General features: G+C 47.4%; 1 protein-coding gene across 1 annotated transcript in view; it reads right to left on the reverse strand.

The window, feature by feature from the left end:
* Nucleotides 1-4,582: 4,582 nt before the first annotated feature.
* The window catches only part of LOC147986054 (uncharacterized), a 32,487-nt gene continuing 18,555 nt past the window's right edge, over nt 4,583-18,514 (reverse strand). The window contains exon 2 of the mRNA XM_087541851.1: nt 4,583-4,855. Within this exon, the coding sequence (XP_087397977.1) occupies nt 4,697-4,855 (159 nt within the window). The 3' untranslated portion in view covers nt 4,583-4,696. The remainder of the gene's footprint in view (nt 4,856-18,514) is intronic.

Genomic DNA, 18,514 nt, shown 5'->3' on the forward strand with positions numbered 1-18,514 from the left:
AGCTTGGGGATGCCCCGGAAGGCATCCCCTCTTTCGTCTTTGTTCATCGGTAACTTTACTTGGAGCTATATTTTTATTCGCCACATGATATGTGTTTTGCTTGGAGCGTCAATTTATTTTGTTAGGATTTGCTTGTTGTTTGAATAAAATACCAAGATCTGAAATTATTAAATGTTAGAGAGTCTTCATATAGTTGCATAATTGTTCGACTACTCGTTGATCTTCACTTATATCTTTGGGAGTAGTTTGTCATTTGCTCTAGTGCTTCACTTATATCCTTTTAGAGCGCGGTGGTGGTTTTATAGAAATAGATGAACTCTCATGCTTCACTTATATTATTTTGAGAGTCCTAAACAACATGGTAATTTGATTTGGTTATGATTTTAGTCCTAATATGATGGGCATCCAAGAGGGATATAATAAAAACTTTCATATAAAGTGCATTGAATACTATGAGAAGTTTGGTACTTGATGATTGTTTTGATATATGAGGATGGTAATATTAGAGTCATGCTAGTGAGTAGTTGTGAATTTGAGAGATACTTGTGTTAAAGTTTGTGATTCCCGTACCATGCACGTATGGTGGACCGTTATGTGATGAAGTTGGAGCATGATTTATTTATTGATTGTCTTCCTTATGAGTGGCGGTTGGGGACGAGCGATGGTCTTTTCCTACCAATCTATCCCCCTAGGAGCATGCGCGTAGTACTTTGTTTCGATAACTAATATATTTTTGCAATAAGTATGTGAGTTCTTCATGACTAATGTTGAGTCCATGGATTATACGCACTCTCACCCTTCCATCATTGCTAGCCTCTCTAGTACCGCGCAACTTTCACCGGTACCATAAACCCACCATATACCTTCCTCAAAACAGCCACCATACCTACCTATTATGGCATTTCCATAGCCATTCTGAGATATATTGCCATGCAACTTTCCACCGTTCCATTATTATGACACGCTCCATCATTGTCATATTGCTTTGCATGATCATGTAGTTGACATTGTATTTGTGGCAAAGCCACCGTTCATAATTCTTTCATACATGTCACTCATGAGTCATTGCACATCCCGGTACACCGCTGGAGGCATTCATATAGAGTCATATTTTGTTCTAAGAATCGAGTTCTAATTCTTGAGTTATAAGTAAATAAAAGTGTGATGATCATCATTATTAGAGCATTGTCCCAGTGAGGAAAGGATGATGGAGACTATGATTCCCCCACAAATCGGGATGAGACTCCGGACGAAGAAAAAAATATAAATAAATAAAAGAGGCCAAAGAATCCCAAATAAAAAAAGAGAAAAGAGGCCATAAAAAAGAGAAGGCCCAAATAAAATAAAATAAAATAAAAAATGAGAGAAAAAGAGAGAAGGGGCAATGCTACTATCCTTTTACCACACTTGTGCTTCAAAGTAGCACCATGATCTTCATGATAGAGAGTCTCCTATGTTGTCACTTTCATATACTAGTGGGAATTTTTCATTATAGAACTTGGCTTGTATATTCCAATGATGGGCTTCCTCAAAATTCCCTAGGTCTTCATGAGCAAGCGAGTTGGATGCACACCCACTTAGTTCTTTTTGTTGAGCTTTCATATACTTATAGCTCTAGTGCATCCGTTTCATGGCAATCCCTACTCACTCACATTGATATCTATTGATGGGCTTCTCCATAGCCTGTTGACATGCCTAGTTGATGTGAGACTATCTTCTCCTTTTTATCTTCTCCACAACCACCATTCTATTCCACCTATAGTGCTATGTCCATGGCTCACGCTCATATATTGCGTGAAGATTGAAAAAGTTTGAGAACATCAAAAGTATGAAACAATTTCTTGGCTTGTCATCGGGGTTGTGCATTATTTGAATACGTTGTGTGGTGAAGATGGAGCATAGCCAATTATATGATTTTGTAGGGATAACTTTCTTTGGCCATGTTATTTTGAGAAGACATGATTGCTTAGTTAGTATGCTTGAAGTATTATTATTTTTATGTCAATATTAAACTTTTGTCTTGAATCTTATGGATCTGAACATTAATGCAAAAATGAAGAGAATTACTTAGAGAAATATGTTAGGTAGCATTCCACATCAAAAATTCTGTTTTTATCATTACCTACTCGAGGACGAGCAGGAATTAAGCTTGGGGATGCTGATACGTCTCCAACATATCTATAATTTTTTATTGTTCCATGCTATTATATTATCAACCTTGGATGTTTTATATGCATTTATATGCTATTCTATATGATTTTTGGGACTAAGCTATTAACCTAGAGCCCAGTGCCAGTTTCTGTTTTTTCCTTGTTTTAGAGTATCGCAGAAAAGGAAAATCAAATGGAGTCCAATTGACCTGAAACTTCACGAAACTTATTTTTGGAAGGAAAGCAACCCGGGAGACTTGGAGTCCACGTAAGGGAAGCAACGAGGAAGCCACGAGGCAGGGGAGCGCGCCCACGCCCCCTGGGCGCGCCCTCCACCCGCGTGGGCCCCTCGTGGCTCCCCCGACGTACTTCTTCCACCTATATATCTCCATATACCCTAAAACGATCGGGGAGCACAATAGATCGGGAGTTCCGCCGCCAGAAGCCTCCGTAGCCACCGAAAGCCAATTTAGACCCGTTCTGGCACCCTGCCGGAGGGAGAATCCCTCTCCGGTGGCCATCTTCATCATCCCGGCGTTCTCCATGACGAGGAGGGGCTACCAGTAGCTATGTGTTTGATCTCTCTCTCTCTCTCGTGTTCTTGATTTGGAACGATCTTGATGTATCACGAGCTTTGCTATTATAGTTAGATCTTATGTTTCTTCTCCCCCTCTACTCTCTTGTAATGGATTGAGTTTTCCCTTTGAAGTTATCTCATCAGATTGAGTCTTTAATGATTTGAGAACACTTGATGTATGTCTTGCCGTGCGTATCTATGGTGACAATGGGATATCACGTGATTCACTTGATGTATGTTTTGGTGACCAACTTGCGAGTTCCGTGACCTCGTGAACTTATGCATAGGGGTTGGCACACGTTTTCGTCTTGACTCTCCGATAGAAACTTTGGGGCACTCTTTGAGGTCCTATGTGTTGTTTGAATAGATGAATCTGAGATTGTGTGATGCATATTGTATAATCATACCCACGGATACTTGAGGTGACATTAGGGTTTTGGTTGATTTGTGTCTTAAGGTGTTATTCTAGTACAAACTCTAGGCTGTTTGTGACACTTATAGGAATAGCCCAATAGATTGATTGGAAAGAATAACTTTAGGTGGTTTCGTACCCTACCATAATCTCTTCGTTCGTTCTCCGCTATTAGTGACTTTGGAGTGACTCTTTGTTGCATTTTGAGGGATAGTTATGTGATCCAATTATGTTATTATTGTTGAGGGAACTTGCACTAGCGAAAGTATGAACCCTAGGCCTTGTTTCAACGCATTGCAATACCGTTTACGCTCACTTTTACCATTAGTTACCTTGCTGTTTTTATATTTTCAGATTACAAAAACCTATATCTACCATCCATATTGCACTTGTATCACCATCTCTTCACCGAACTAGTGCACCTATATAATTTACCATTGTATTGTGTGTGTTGGGAACACAAGAGACTCTTTGTTATTTGGTTGCAGGGTTGCTTGAGAGAGACCATCTTCATCCTACGCCTCCCACGGATTGATAAACCTTAGGTCATCCACTTGAGGGAAATTTGCTACTGTCCTACAAACCTCTGCACTTGGAGGCCCAACAACGTCTACAAGAAGAAGGTTGTGTAGTAGACATCATGGCCCCCATGAATTGAGCACGGTAAGCAAGAAATAATGACCCGGAGCTGCCAACCTCCAGATTATGGTGTCTGCCTGGTTGTCATGCAACTAAACCTGGTCGTAAGCTGCCAAAGGTTGAGGAACTCTTTGATGTGCCGAATAGAGAGGCCATTCGCCAAGTTGATGTGAGTAACCGAAGCATTGTCACTGAGGACGCCATGGACCAAAATATTCATCTTGGAAATGTCAAAAATGGAGGGAGTCACATCCTTAGGCCCAACGCCTTGCAGCCAAGCCGCATGCCAGAACCTTGCCTTTCTATCATCACCAACTGCAGTCTAAGTGAAAGCATAGGATAGCTCCATGTCGTTGGGATTACACGGGTTCCCAATTCCCACCCAAGACCAGTCTGGTGAGGTCCACTCAGTCCACCACCATCGCAATCTAAGGGTCCGAACGAACATCTCTAAATTGAGGACCCCGAGGCCACCAAGTGGGGTAGGGCAACAAACAACGCCTCAATTGATCTTGCATTTGCCACGCGAAATTTTGTCCGAACCCGCCCACGGGAAGGCCCTCCTAAGCTTGCCTGTTTATTGCAACACGAACGATAGAAATGTCAATGGATATGAGATGATAAATGGTTATTGCAGTGAGCACCGCCTTGACTAAAGCAGTGAGCATGGCCTTGGCTAAAGCGGTGCAGTCGGCCACAATGTTGTATATGTCTAAGTTATACATTTTTTTCGAAAAGGGGGGACTCCCCGGCCTCTGCATCAGAACGATGCATACGGCCACATTTATAGATAAAAAAGGATGTTCAACAAGGTCTTAAAGTCTGAAAACAAATAAATGTCTAGCTCACAAAGAGCCACACCGCCAAAAACAAAAGGCCCAAACGCCACAACGGGCTGGCATAACGAAGATAGGTAAACTAATCGCATATCCTATTACATGACCGCCATCCAAACCGGTCGAAGATATCCCGCGCTACCATCTCCCACCGGACAGATCCAATAACCAAACACTCCCTGGCCTCCGTCGGAGTGAGTAAGGACCACATACGGATCAGCGCAGTAGCTCGGAATAAAACCTGCAAAAAATGAATAGTTGTTGTTCTGTTAAAAGCCAAATCATTTCTGCAGTTCCAAATTGCCCATAACAACACACAAACTCCTACACGAATATGTCTAGCTGTTTCGGACTCTATCCCAACAAGCCACGTTCCAAATAACAAACTGACCAAATTCGGAGGAGTAATGTTAAAGGCAATTTGCACCATGTGCCACAACACTCTTGCCAATGGGCAATCAAAGAAAAGGTGCTTGATAGTTTCGTCCCGATCACAGAAACTACACCTAGTAGATCATGTCCAGTTGCGCTTAACCAAATTATCCTTTGTTAAAATGACTTGTTTATGTACAAACCACATAAACACTGTAATTTTCAAAGGAACCTTGACTTTCCAAACATGTTTGGAACTAGGAATAACACTAGAGTTGATGACATCGATATACATCGACTTGACTGTGAAATCTCCAGACCTAGTAAGCTTCCAACACAACTGATCGGGCTGATGAGCTAGCTGAACCCCCATCAGTCTACTCACTAGATGAAGCCATGCTTCCCACCGGTCGCCAATGAGCATCCTCCTAAACTGAATATTAAGGGGAATGGACTGCATGATCATTGCAACCAGAGCATCACGTCGCTGAACAATACGATACAGGGACGGATACTAAAGCGCCAATGGCATTTCACCAAGCCAAGTGTCCTCCTAGAAGCGAGTGGTGTTACCATTACCGACAATAAACTTTGTTCTCTTAAAGAAAGCAGCTTTGACTCTCATGAGCCCCTTCCAAAACGGCGAGTCAGTCGGTCTCACTGTCGCCTATGACAAAGTCTTTGTAATGCCCTCGATGCGGCTATATCTCCCCCGTGTCGAAGCACGACTTAGAGGCATAACCGCATTGAAAGCAATGTCGCAAGTGAGGTAATCTTCACACAACCCATGTAATACATAAGCGAAAGAGATACATAGTTGTCTTACAATCGCCACTTCACACAATTACAAGAATAAAGCATTACATCAACCAGTTACAATCAAGGCCCGACTACGGAGCCAAAATAAAAGAAGACTACCCCAAAAGCTACACAGATCCCCGACTGGGCTCCACTACTGATCAACTAGAACGAAACAACACAAAGGACAAGATCTTCATCGAGCTCCTCCTTGAGCTTGGTTGCGTCATCTGCACAGACTCATCGACACCTGCAAACTGGTTTTGGAAGTATCTGTGAGTCACGGGGACTCAGCAATCTCACACCCTCGCGATCAAGACTATTTAAGCTTATGGGTAAAGTAGAAGTATGAGGTGGATCTGCAGCAAGCGACTAGCATATATGGTGGCTAACATACGCAAATGAGAGCGAGAAGAGAAGGCAAAAGCACGGTCGAACAACTATGATCAAGAAGTGATCCTAGAACAACCTACGTCAAGCATTACTCCAACACCGTGTTCACTTCCCGGACTCCGCCGGAAAGAGACCATCACGGTTACACACGCGGTTGATGTATTTTTTAATTAAGATCAACTTCAGGTTTTATACAACCGGACATTAACAAATTCCCATCTGCCCATAACCGCGGGCACGGCTTTCGAAAGTTCAAATCCCTGCAGGGGTGTCCCAACTTAGCCCATAACAAGCTCTCACGGTCAACGAAGGATATTCCTTCTAGCGGGAAGACCTGATCAGACTCGGAATCCCGGTTACAAGACATTTCAACCAGGTAAAACTAAACCAGCAACACCACCCGAATGTGCCGATAAATCCCAATAGGAGCTGCACATATCTCTTTCTAAGGGCACACTCAGATTGTCCAAGGTACGGGTAGGCCAGCCCAGAGTTGCCACTGGTGGCCACCGGCAGCTGACAGGTTGGACCAACACTCAGAGGAGCACTGGCCCGGGGGGGTTAAAATAATAATGACCCTAAGGAGCGCGACTCCCAAGGGAAAAAAGGGTAGGTGGCGAATGGTAAAACCAATGTTGGGCATTGCTGGAGGAGTTTTATTCGAGGCGAACTGTCAAGGGGTTCCCATTATTACCCAACCGCGTAAGGAACGCAAAATCCGGGAACATAACACCGACATGACTGAAACTAGGGCGGCAAGAGTGGAACAAAACAACAGGCATAAGGCCGAGCCTTCCACCCTTTACCCAGTATATAGATGCATTAATTAAATAAGATATATTGTGATATCCCGACAAGTAAACATGTTCCAACAAGGAACAACATCTCCATGTTCCAACAAGGAACAAACTTCAATCTTCACCTGCAACTAACAACGCTATAAGAGGGGCTGAACAAAGCGGTAACATAGCCAAACAATGGTTTGCTAGGACAAGGTGGGTTAGAGGCTTGGCTCAACAATATGGGAGGCATGATAAGCAAGTGGTAGGTATCGCAGCATAGGCATAGCAAAAGAGCGAGCATCTAGCAAGCAAAGATAGAAGTGATTTCGAGGGTATGGTCATCTTGCCTGAGATCCCACAAGGAAGAAGAACGAGTCCATGAAGAAGACAAACGGACGTAGACAAACGGTTCCTCACAAACACGACGTTATCGGAACTAACCCGAAGAAGCAACACCGGAAAGAAAGCAAACAATATAGTAAACAACCATCACATAAACATGGCATGATGCACAACCAAGTATGATGCATGTCCGGTTTAATGAAGCATGGCATGGCAAAGTGCACAAGCAACCCTACAAATTAAGTGGAGCTCAATATGCAACGGAGTTGCATATTGAAGAAAACACCACATGACTTATTTACTTCTCTCTCGTTTATGTACCCAACAAGGTTAAATGTTGTTAGCATGGCAGAAAGTGAAGCATGATGAAACTATCTAATCTAGGCAAGTTTAAATGAGGCCGGAACAACAAAACAACAAGTCCGGAAACTCCTCATATGCATATATTAGGTTTGGTACTGTTCTGCCCTAAACATAATTTTAAAGTTATTGAACATGCAAAACAAGTGCACCATGTTAAAATAGGCATTTTTCTACCCCATTTACATATAAAGTTTGTTAAGTTTGGAGCTACGGTTAATTTGTTATGAATTAAAGCATTTTAGCATGGCATTAAGCAAAAATTACACAAACAACATTTTAAGACATTTTAAACATGGATGAAAATGACATATTATGAAACTAGACAAAATTCTAAGCAAGTTTCATATATAAATTGTTTTAATCCGATGCACGGTTCTTAAGTTAATCCGATGCACGGTTCTTAAGTTAATCCGATGCACGGTTCTTAAGTTAATCCAATTGCTTATAAGCCTCTTGTTCCTCATTGGCTCTACCAGAACAGAACAACTCGCTTTTATGAAAGTTAATCTTCAAACCGGTCAATTGTTCAAATAAGCATATTACCAGCTTCATATTTCTCACTTTTGCCAAGCCGTGCTCCATAAAGATGATTGTACCATCAGCGTACTGTAGGATGGACACACCATCATCAACTAGATGAGGCACCAAGCCACCCACCTGACCGGCCTCCTTTGCCCTACCTATCAAGATTGCCAACATGTCAACGACAATGTTGAACAGAATAGGAGACATTGGATCACCTTGTCTCAAGCCCTTGTGTGTCTGGAAATAATGACCTATGTCGTCATTCACTTTAATTCCAACACTCCCTTTTTGCGTGAAAGATTCTACTTGGCGTCGCCAAGCTTCATCAAAACCCTTCATGCGTAAGGCTTGTTGAAGGAAAGGCCATTTGACTTTATCATACGCTTTCTCGAAATCCACCTTGAAAACAACTCCATCAAGTTTTTTCGTGTGAATCTCATGGAGCATTTCATGAAGGACCACAACCCCTTCGAGGATGTTCCTGTCCGGCATGAAAGTAGTTTGAGTAGGCTGCACCACAGCATGCGCTATCTATGTGAGCCTATTCGTCCCGACCTTGGTAAAATTTTTGAAACTAACATTAAGAAGACAGATGGGCCTGAATTGCTCGATTCTCACTGCCTCTGTCTTCTTAGGAAGCAGGGTTATCGTTCCAAAATTCAGTTGAAAAAGGTGAAGCTGGCCAGAGAATAAATCATGGAACAACGGCAACAGATCTCCTTTAATAATATGCCAGCACTTCTTATAAAACTCAGCCGGGAATCCATCCGGGCCGGGAGCCTTATTATTTTTCATCTGCGAAATAGCCTCAAACACCTCTTTCTTAGAAAAAGGAGCAGCTAAAATATCATTATCAACAACAGTAAGTTGAGGCACATCCTCAATTCTAGACTCATCCAATGACACACGGTTATTCTTTGGAGGCCCAAACAACTGCTTGTAATACTCAGTAATGTATAATTTTAGGTTCTCCTGACCAAGAATTGTTTCTTCATCTTGTTCAAGCTGAAAGATCCTCTTCTTTCTGTGCTTGCCATTAGCGATCATGTGGAAGAATTGAGTGTTCGCGTCCCCCTGGACTACTCTTTGGACCTTGGCCCGCAGCGCCCACTTTAATTCTTCCTCACAAAGAAGCTCTTTCAGTCTCATCTCGGCGTCGAGCTTGGCATGAAGCTCCAAGGCTGGCAAAACCATGGTTTCTGCTTTTACATCTAGGGACTGAATAAGTGTAAGGAGTTGTTCCTTTTCTACCTTATAAATCCCGCTCAGATGCTTAGCCCACCCACATAGAAAACTTCTCAGGTGCCTAATCTTATTCTGCCAACGCTCAAGCGCTGACCTACCTCCTGCATCCTTAGCCCACTCTCTGGCTACGAGATCAAAGAAGCCTTCTCTCTCAAACCAAGCAAGCTCGAAAGAAAATGAATTTTTATTTCCCAAGTGGGTGGCCTCACCAGAGTCAAGAAATAAAGGCGTGTGGTCAGAAATACCACGAGATAGTGCCTGAACTATTACAAAGGGGAATTTATGTTCCCATTCGACACTAGCCAAGACTCGATCCAACTTTTCAAATGTCGGATTTGGCATCGCGTTAGCCTAGGTAAACTTTTGGCCCGAAAGCTCTATCTCTCTCAGATCCAAGCTTTGAATGATCGTATTAAACATGAACGACCATCTGTCGTCAAAATTATCATTATTCTTCTCATGACGCCTTCTAATAATGTTGAAATCACCCCCCACTAGGATAGGAAGTTGCTCAGAACCGCAGATCCTCACCAGATCAGCCAAGAAGTCCGGCTTTAGTTCGGGCTGTGCGGCACCATATACCGCCACCAAAGCCCAGTTAAACCCATCAGCCTTCGACCACAACCTAAACTTAACAGCAAAATCTCCCATGACCACACTCCGGACTTCTAGCGAATCGCATCTAACCCCGAGTAAGATCCCACCCGATCTTCCTCGCGGTGGCAGACAATGCCAGTCAAAATCAATACCGCCCGATAAAGTATTGAGAAATTGTGGTGAAAAGTTGTCTCTACCAGTTTCCGACAATGCGATAAAGTCCAACCTATGCTCAATAGATGCCTCTGCAAGAAACCTTCTTTTAGCCAAGTCTTTTAGACCTCTGCTATTCCAAAATATTCCTTTCATATCTCGTCATGGAATTTTTTAGTCGTTCGGATCCGAGCACTCCTATGCACTGCGGAATCCGGGTAGATCTTCCGCTTCCATTTGCGTTTAGGAAAGTTCTTACTCTCCAGCCGGTCCTCACAACCAGGCTCAGAAGTTCGAACTACAACATTCTCCACACCCTCATCCTCCTCCTCAGGCTCAGGAAGAGGAGGAGCAACATCCGCACAAAAATTATCGAGCACCCGGACCCCCAAAGCATCAATATCGGAATCATTCATGGGTTTAACCGCAGCTAAGTTGCGAATCATCTCTAAAGCCCGCTCTACCTCTAAATCCAGCATATCATTAATAGAAGTTGAAGTTTCACTATCATTACTACCTAGTGAAATTCCTAGCTGGTTTGCATTATTAATAATCTCATCATTAGAAAAATGCAAAATAGAATTAGAGGTATTAACCGACATATCAGTAGTGACCTCAACGTCACGAAGCTTGGCCGCCCTCATGGCGCACCGCTGCTATATGTCATCCACCTTCGGATGATCCTGGAGATGGCTGCTCAACCGTCGCCCCTCAGAGACCGGATCCGAATACCACCGAACGCAATCACCTCCTCCCGAGTAACCATGCTCGTTGTGGGGCCTCCTGCCCCACCCCGAACACGCAGCCGACCATCCTCCATCGACGAACCAGCTTGACCGCTCGAAAGTGAAGGGGCGTTGAACGGCACCGGCGACGTCTGTCGCGCCCCACCACCGAGAGACTCCACCATGCCGAGGGAAGGTGGAACCTCGGCCACCTGCCCGAGCTCCTCGTCCACCCCGGCCCTTCGGCTAGCAGGAGTCACCGGCGCCCCAGGAGGGCCGGTCCCCCTAGGCGCCCTAAGAGAAGAGGGCCCCGAGGCCACCTGCCCCGAGCCCCCTCCGGAAAGCGGAGCCGACACCTACATATCTGGCCTGGCAAAAGGAGAAGAAGGTGCCGAGGCCACCTGCCCCGGACCCCCTCCCAAAGAAACAACCTCCACCACCGAGACCACATCCATCGCGAGAGAAGAAGAGGGCGCCGAGGCCACCTGCCCCGAGCCCCCTTCAAAAGACGGAACCGCCTCCTGCAGCTCCGGCATCGCGACAGAAGGAGAGGGAACCGAGATCACCATCCCCGGACCCCCTCCTGGGAGAAAAACCTCCACCTCCGGGCCCTCGACTTGAGGGGAATCAACAAGCAGGTGGGAGGGAACCTCCTCCTCCTCACTCCTGACCGGGATCGGCGAAACCCCAAGTAGTGGACTCACAGCTTCCTCAAAATCCAAAACAGGTAACGTGTGCTCAAACACCTCAACAGACTCCACCCGCTCACTCCAAAGCCTCGGAGGCGCAGAAGCTGGCTCGAAGGACCCAAAACTCAGAGTAGTCGTATGCACCAAGGAGGGTGGTACCGTCCCATCCCCTGACGTCTGAGAAACGGTTCCCGGTGCAGTGGACGACTCTTGTCCAGTATCATCAACCGGCGCCTCCCTAAGCCCGAACTGTCATCTCCCTCGTGCCTATCAATATCAGTCCCGTTAACCACCTCGGCAAACAGACTCTCGTCCTCAAACTCAATCACGAGGTTATAGATCTGGCCTCGATATGCCCACTTGACCACCTCAGGAGCGTGCTCAATATCTAGAACACTGACCAACAGTCGGGCTATCCCGTGAGCTCTGGTAAAGTCCATATCCACTCGCTCCGGTCGCCCCACCATAATACCCAAACTAGCCGCAACCCTAGCATCCTGCATCGGCTTCGAGGGAGCCCCAGAAAAATGCAGCCAAACCTGAGTCAGAGGCTTACCCTGAGGCTCGACCCTCTTCCACTCATGAAACTCAAGGACACAATCAGTACCCGGCACTTTGCACATCCCAAAACTCAAAAGTCTCTGTAGATCCTCAACCGAAGGGAACTCAACCCTAAAAAGTTTTTCCTCGAGACTAACAAGCTCCCACTGGAAGTCACCTGGAGCTAAATCCTTCAGCCTCTACACAATCTGTGTCTCAGAGGCATCTCCTCTGGTAATTTTGACTATCCTAGTGGTCAAACTCAGGGTCTTGTCCGGAACCTCTGAGGGAGTCCTAGATTAGGGGTCTCCGGACAGCCAGACTATATCCTTTGGCCGGACTATTGGACTATGAAGATACAAGATTGAAGACTTCGTCTCATGTCCGGATGGGACTCTACTTGGCGTGGAAGGCAAGCTAAGCAATACGGATATGTATATCTCCTCCTTTGTAACCGGCCTTGTGTAACCCTAGCCCCCTCTGGTGTCTATATAAACCGAAGGGTTTTAGTCCGTAGGACAACATACAATCATACCATAGGCTAGCTTCTAGGGTTTACCCTCTCTGATCTCGTGGTAGATCAACTCTTGTAATACTCATATCATCAAGAATAAATCAAGCGGGACGTAGGGTTTTACCTCCATCAAGAGGGCCCGAACCTGGGTAAAACATCGTGTCCCCTGCCTCCTGTTACCATCCGCCTTAGACGCATAGTTCGGGACCCCCTACCCGAGAACCGCTGGTTTTGACACCGACATTGGTGCTTTCATTGAGAGTTCCTCTATGTCGTCGCCGTTAGGCTCGATGGCTCCTACGATCATCGATAGCGATGCAGTCCAGGGTGAGACTTTTCTCCCCGGACAGATCTTTGTGTTCGGCAGCTTCGCACTGCGGGCCAACTCGCTTGGCCATCTGGAGCAGATCGAAAGTTACGCCCCTGGCCACCAGGTCAGGTTTGGAAGCTTAAACTACACGGCCAATATCCGCGGAGACTTGATCTTTGACGGATTCGAGCCCCTGCCTCGTGCGCCGTGCGGTCACGATGAGTACGATTTAGCTCTACCATCGGACCGTATTCAGGAGATCGCACCGGCAGCCGCTTCGAGCCTCAATTCAGAGCCAGTTGCGCCATCCATGGACGGGTGGATGGACCCCGTCACGGAGGTGGTATCCTCAGCGGTGATCGAGCCGAATATCGACCTTACCCTTCACGAGAGCCGTGTTGCTAAACTGTCGGATTCTTCTCCGGCCACGGACTCCGAACCGCCTGCGCCCGTTCCTATCGAATCCGATTGGGCGCCGATCATGGAGTTTACCTCCGTGGATATTTTTCAGCACTCGCCCTTTGGCGACATACTGAACTCATTAAGGTCTCTCTCCTTGTCAGGAGGATCCTGGCCGAACTATGTCCGGTAGGATTGGGATGCGGATGACGAAGAAATTCGCCGCCCACCCACCACCCACTTAGTAGCCACTGTCGACGACTTAACCGACATGCTCAACTTCGACTCCGAAGACATCGATGGTATGGACGACGATGCGGGAGACGAAGAGGAACCACTGCCCACAGGGCACTGGACAGCCACCTCATCATACGATATATACATGGTGGACACACCCAAAGAAGGCAATGGCGACGAGACAACGGAGGATGACCCCTCCAAAAAGCAACCCAAGCGCTGGCGTCAGCGGCGCCGCTCTAAGTCCCGCCAAGGCAAAAGTGGTGATACCGGCACCGGAGATAATAGCACTCCGGACAGTGCCGAAGACAACAACAATCCCCTCCAGCAAGATTTAGAGCAGGAGGATGGAGGAGCCAGCCCTCCCGAGAGAGCGGCAGATGGAGAGGCGGAGGATGATAATTACATGCCTGCCTCCGAAGATGAGGCAAGCCTCGCCGATGACGAACTCGTCGTGCCAGAGGATCCCGTCGAACAAGAGCGCTTCAAGCGCCGGCTTATAGCCACGGCATATAGCCTTAAGAAAAAGCAGCAGCAGCTTCAAGCTAATCAAGATTTGCTAGCTGACAGATGGACTGAAGTCCTGGCGGCCGAGGAATATAAACTCGAACGCCCCTCCAAGAGTTACCCAAAGTCTAGGTTGCTACCCCGACTGGAGGAGGAAGCACCAAAACCTACATCCCCGGCGTATGACGCGGCTGATCGGCCACCTCGTGGCCGCAACAGAGAAACATTCCAGCCAAAAGCTCAGCCCGCACCCCGACGCCATTCAAATAAAAAGGCATGGGGAAATACGCCAGACCTGCGAGACATATTGGAGGACAAAGCAAAACATGCAAGATCGATCTACGGATCACGAGGGTGCGCCACTATGCGAGACGATAATCGTCACGCCGGATACAGTAAAAGTAAGTCCGACCGGGCCGAACACAGTGGGCAAGACTCATTCGAGTTGCACCGCGACATAGCCCAGTACAGAGGCGCCGCACACCCCCTATGCTTCACAGACGAAGTAATGGATCATCAAATCCTAGAGGGTTTCAAACCCGTAAATATTGAATCATACGACGGCACAACAGATCCTGCGGTATGGATCGAGGATTTCCTCCTGCACATCCACATGGCCCGCGGTGATGACCTACACACCATCAAATACCTCCCACTAAAACTCAAAGGACCAGCTCAGCATTGGCTCAACAGCTTGCCAGCAAAGTCCATTGGCTGTTGGGAAGATCTGGAAGCCGCATTCCTCGGCAACTTTCAGGGCACTTATGTGCGACCACCAGATGCCGATGACATGAGCCACATAATTCAGCAGCCAGAGGAATTGGCCAGGAAATTCTGGACACGGTTCCTAACAAAGAAAAATCAAATCGTCGACTGTCCGGATGCAGAGGCCCTAGCAGCTTTCAAGCACAACATCCGCAACGAGTGGCTAGCCCGGCACCTTGGTCAGGAAAAGCCGAAATCTATGGCAGCCCTCACGACACTCATGACCCGCTTTTGTGCGGGAGAAGACAGCTGGTTGGCTCGCAGTAATAACATATCAAAGAACCATGGTACTTCGGATACCAAGGACGGCAATGGCAGGTCACGTCTCAACAAACATAAGCACCGCATTAACAGCGACAATACCGAGGATACGGCAGTCAATGCCGGATTCAAAGGCTCTAAACCCGGTCAGCGGAAAAAGCCATTCAAGAGAAGCACTCCGGGCCCGTCCAGTTTAGACCGTATACTTGATCGCTCGTGTCAAATACACGACACCCCCGACAAGCCAGCCAACCATACCAACAGGGATTGTTGGGTGTTCAAGCAGGCCGGCAAGTTAAATGCCGAAAACAAAGATAAGGGGTCACATAGCGATGACGAGGAGGAGCCCCGGCAGCCGAACATTGGAGGATAGAAGAGGTTTCCCCCGCAAGTGCGGACGGTGAACATGATATACGCAACCCACATCCCCAAGAGGGAGCGGAAGCGTGCGCTCAGGGACGTATATGCGTTGGAGCCAGTCGCCCCAAAGTTCAACCCATGGTCCTCCTGTCCGATCACCTTCGATCGCAGGGACCACCCCACTAGTATCCGTCATGGAGGATTCGCCGCACTGGTCCTAGACCCAATCATTGACGGATTTCACCTCACTCAAGCCCTTACGAATGGTGGCAGCAACCTGAACCTGCTTTATCAGGACACAGTGCGCAAAATGGGTATAGACCCCTCAAGGATCAAACCCACTAAAACGACCTTCAAAGGCGTCATACCAGGTGTAGAGGCCCATTGCACAAGCTCAGTAACACTGGAAGTGGTCTTCGGATCTCCGGATAACTTTCGAAGCGAAGAGTTAATCTTTGACATAGTTCCGTTCCGCAGTGGCTACCATGCACTGCTCAGGCGAACCGCATTTGCAAGATTCAATGCGGTACCGCATTATGCATATCTCAAGCTCAAGATGCCAGGACCTCGGGGGGTCATCACAGTCAATGGAAACACAGAGCGCTCTCTCTGCACGGAGGAGCACACTACGGCCCTCGCAGCAGAAGCACAAAGCAGCCTCTTAAGGCAATCCACTAGTTCGGTGATTAAGGACCCGGACACCTTCAAGCGCGCCCGGTGTAATCGGCAACAGGACCGCCTGGCATGTTCTGAGATCGCATAGAAATGCGGCCCCCACCCCGGTCCCAGCCAAACAGCGAAATCCGTGCCACGTGTACATAATTACGCATTAAAAATACCATGGGCACAGGTGGGGAGGGGGCACGACTACGGCATGCTCCAAGTCGCGGCTTAAACCGCACTAGGGGCTTCCCGCTTTGTTATTTTTCTCTTTCAGGACTTTAATCTCTGGAAACCCTGTCTGGTAGCATGATTGCCGAACACATGATGCAGCAACCAAGGAGGCAGAAAGCTACGTCACACCAAGGAACTCCCAGGTGGATTACGATAACAAGTGAAATATTTGCTTTAGTACTATTCCTCAGCTTGCCCTTGGAAGGGACATGTCAAACAGTCCTACTTTTTGCTTATCGCACTACTTGTATCATTCTGCTTTAACGCACCTTTTTGAATAAACAATGCATAGCATTAAGACTATTATTGCATTATTCCTTTTTATATATATGTTCATTCACGACATCTAGCACCCGTACACTCTGGTACGGCCAATACGCCAGGGGCTTAAGCATACCCCATAATACGGCGTGAGAAGTCTAAATACTTTTGACAGTGCGGCACCCCGAACTTATAGCATTATATGCATCAGCTCCGAATCATGTCTTGGGTCAATAGTTGGGTTTGCCCGGCTCCCATGTTTTGGTAACTTACGTTCCGCTATATCGGCTAAGGTAGCACTGGGAGAACTACTGTGATTGTGCCCCGGTTCTGCTGGGCTAAGCACCTCAGTAGAGAAAGCTAAAACTGACTGTCATGATAAGGCGAGAGACTGGTCGTTGTTCGAGAGGTTTCGAGTCCCTAAAGACTTATGCCGCTTAGAGCGAGGAGTCGGCCCTGTCCGGCTTAAGGCATGTATCGCGCCCCTAATTCGGCCTTCCGAATACTAGGGGCTTCGCCGAAATTTAAAATTATAGAATTCTATGGCTAAGTGAGACTGATAACGCATTATAGTCCAATTGGCTTGTTCGTTGTGCTGAGCACCTCCCTCGAAGGGCCCAAAATGGGAACAAGAGTGCTCAGGTTTATCCCGAACACCCCAGCACTCGTGGCATGGGGGCAGAAGCCGATGACTAGCCATCTCTCAGATTTGATAAACAGCCGAACATAAGGTAATATTTTAAATTCAAACAAGCGTTGCATAGCGCATATGAACAAGTTTTCATAATACAGGATCACGCGAGCAAGTTTACTCAAATATTACATCTTTCGTACACTCGTCCGCTACGAGACGGGCACCCTTCAGGACACCCTCATAGTACATCTCGGGGTGGCGATGCTCCTTGCCCTACGGCGGCCCTTCCTTCACCAGCTTCACGGCGTCCATCTTGGCCCATTGCACCTTCACACGGGCGAAAGCCCAGCGTGCACCTTCGATGCAGACGGACCGCTTGATGACTTCCAGCCATGGGCAGGCATCCACAAGCCGCCTCACCAGGCCGAAGTACCTGTTGGGAAGGGCGTCGCCAGGCCACATCCGGACTATAAAGCCCATCATGGCCTGTTCGGCCGCCTTGTGCATCTCGACTAGTTGCTTCAGCTGGTCGCTCAGAGGCACCGGGTGTTCGGTCCCAGTATACTGAGACCAGAACAGCTTCTCCGTTGAGCTTCCCTCCTCGGCCTGGTAAAACTGTGCGGCATCCGACACGCTGCGGGGCAAATCTGCGAATGCTCCTGGAGAGCTCCGGATTTGGGTAACTAACAAGTAATTTACTTTCACATGCTTGCTTTGCATATAGAATGCCTTACCCGCCACTATCTTCTTCATCGCATCAATCTCCTGGAGGGCCTTTTGGGCTTCGGCCTTGGCATTCTTTGCGCTCTCGAGGGCCGCGGCAATCTCAGACTCTCGCGTCTTCAAGTCAAGCTCCAACGCCTCATGCTTCGTCACGAGAGCATGGAGCTCTTGCTGCACCTCGCCCACCCGAGCCTCCTGCCTTTCCCGCTCGGTGCGCTCCTTGGCCGCTTTGTTTTCGGCCTCGGACAGCGCTTGCTTTAGGGTCGCCACCTCGGTCGTGGCCCCTGGCAAATTTACGATGATCCTGTCATTTTGCAATCGCATTGTTTTTATATATATCCATAGACTAGGTACTACTTACCTTTATTCTCCTTGAGCTGCCTCTTGGCAAGGCCGAGCTCATCCTTGGACCCTTTAAGGTCCTGCTTCAGTGCGGCGACCTTCGCAGTCAGTGTGGCAGAAGCCAGCAGCGAAGCCTGCATACACATATAGACATACTTATATTAGACTC

Source organism: Triticum urartu, chromosome 2A (assembly GCF_056163025.1).
Source record: "Triticum urartu cultivar PI428250 chromosome 2A, HENAU_Tu73, whole genome shotgun sequence".
Classification (NCBI taxonomy): Eukaryota; Viridiplantae; Streptophyta; class Magnoliopsida; order Poales; family Poaceae; genus Triticum; species Triticum urartu.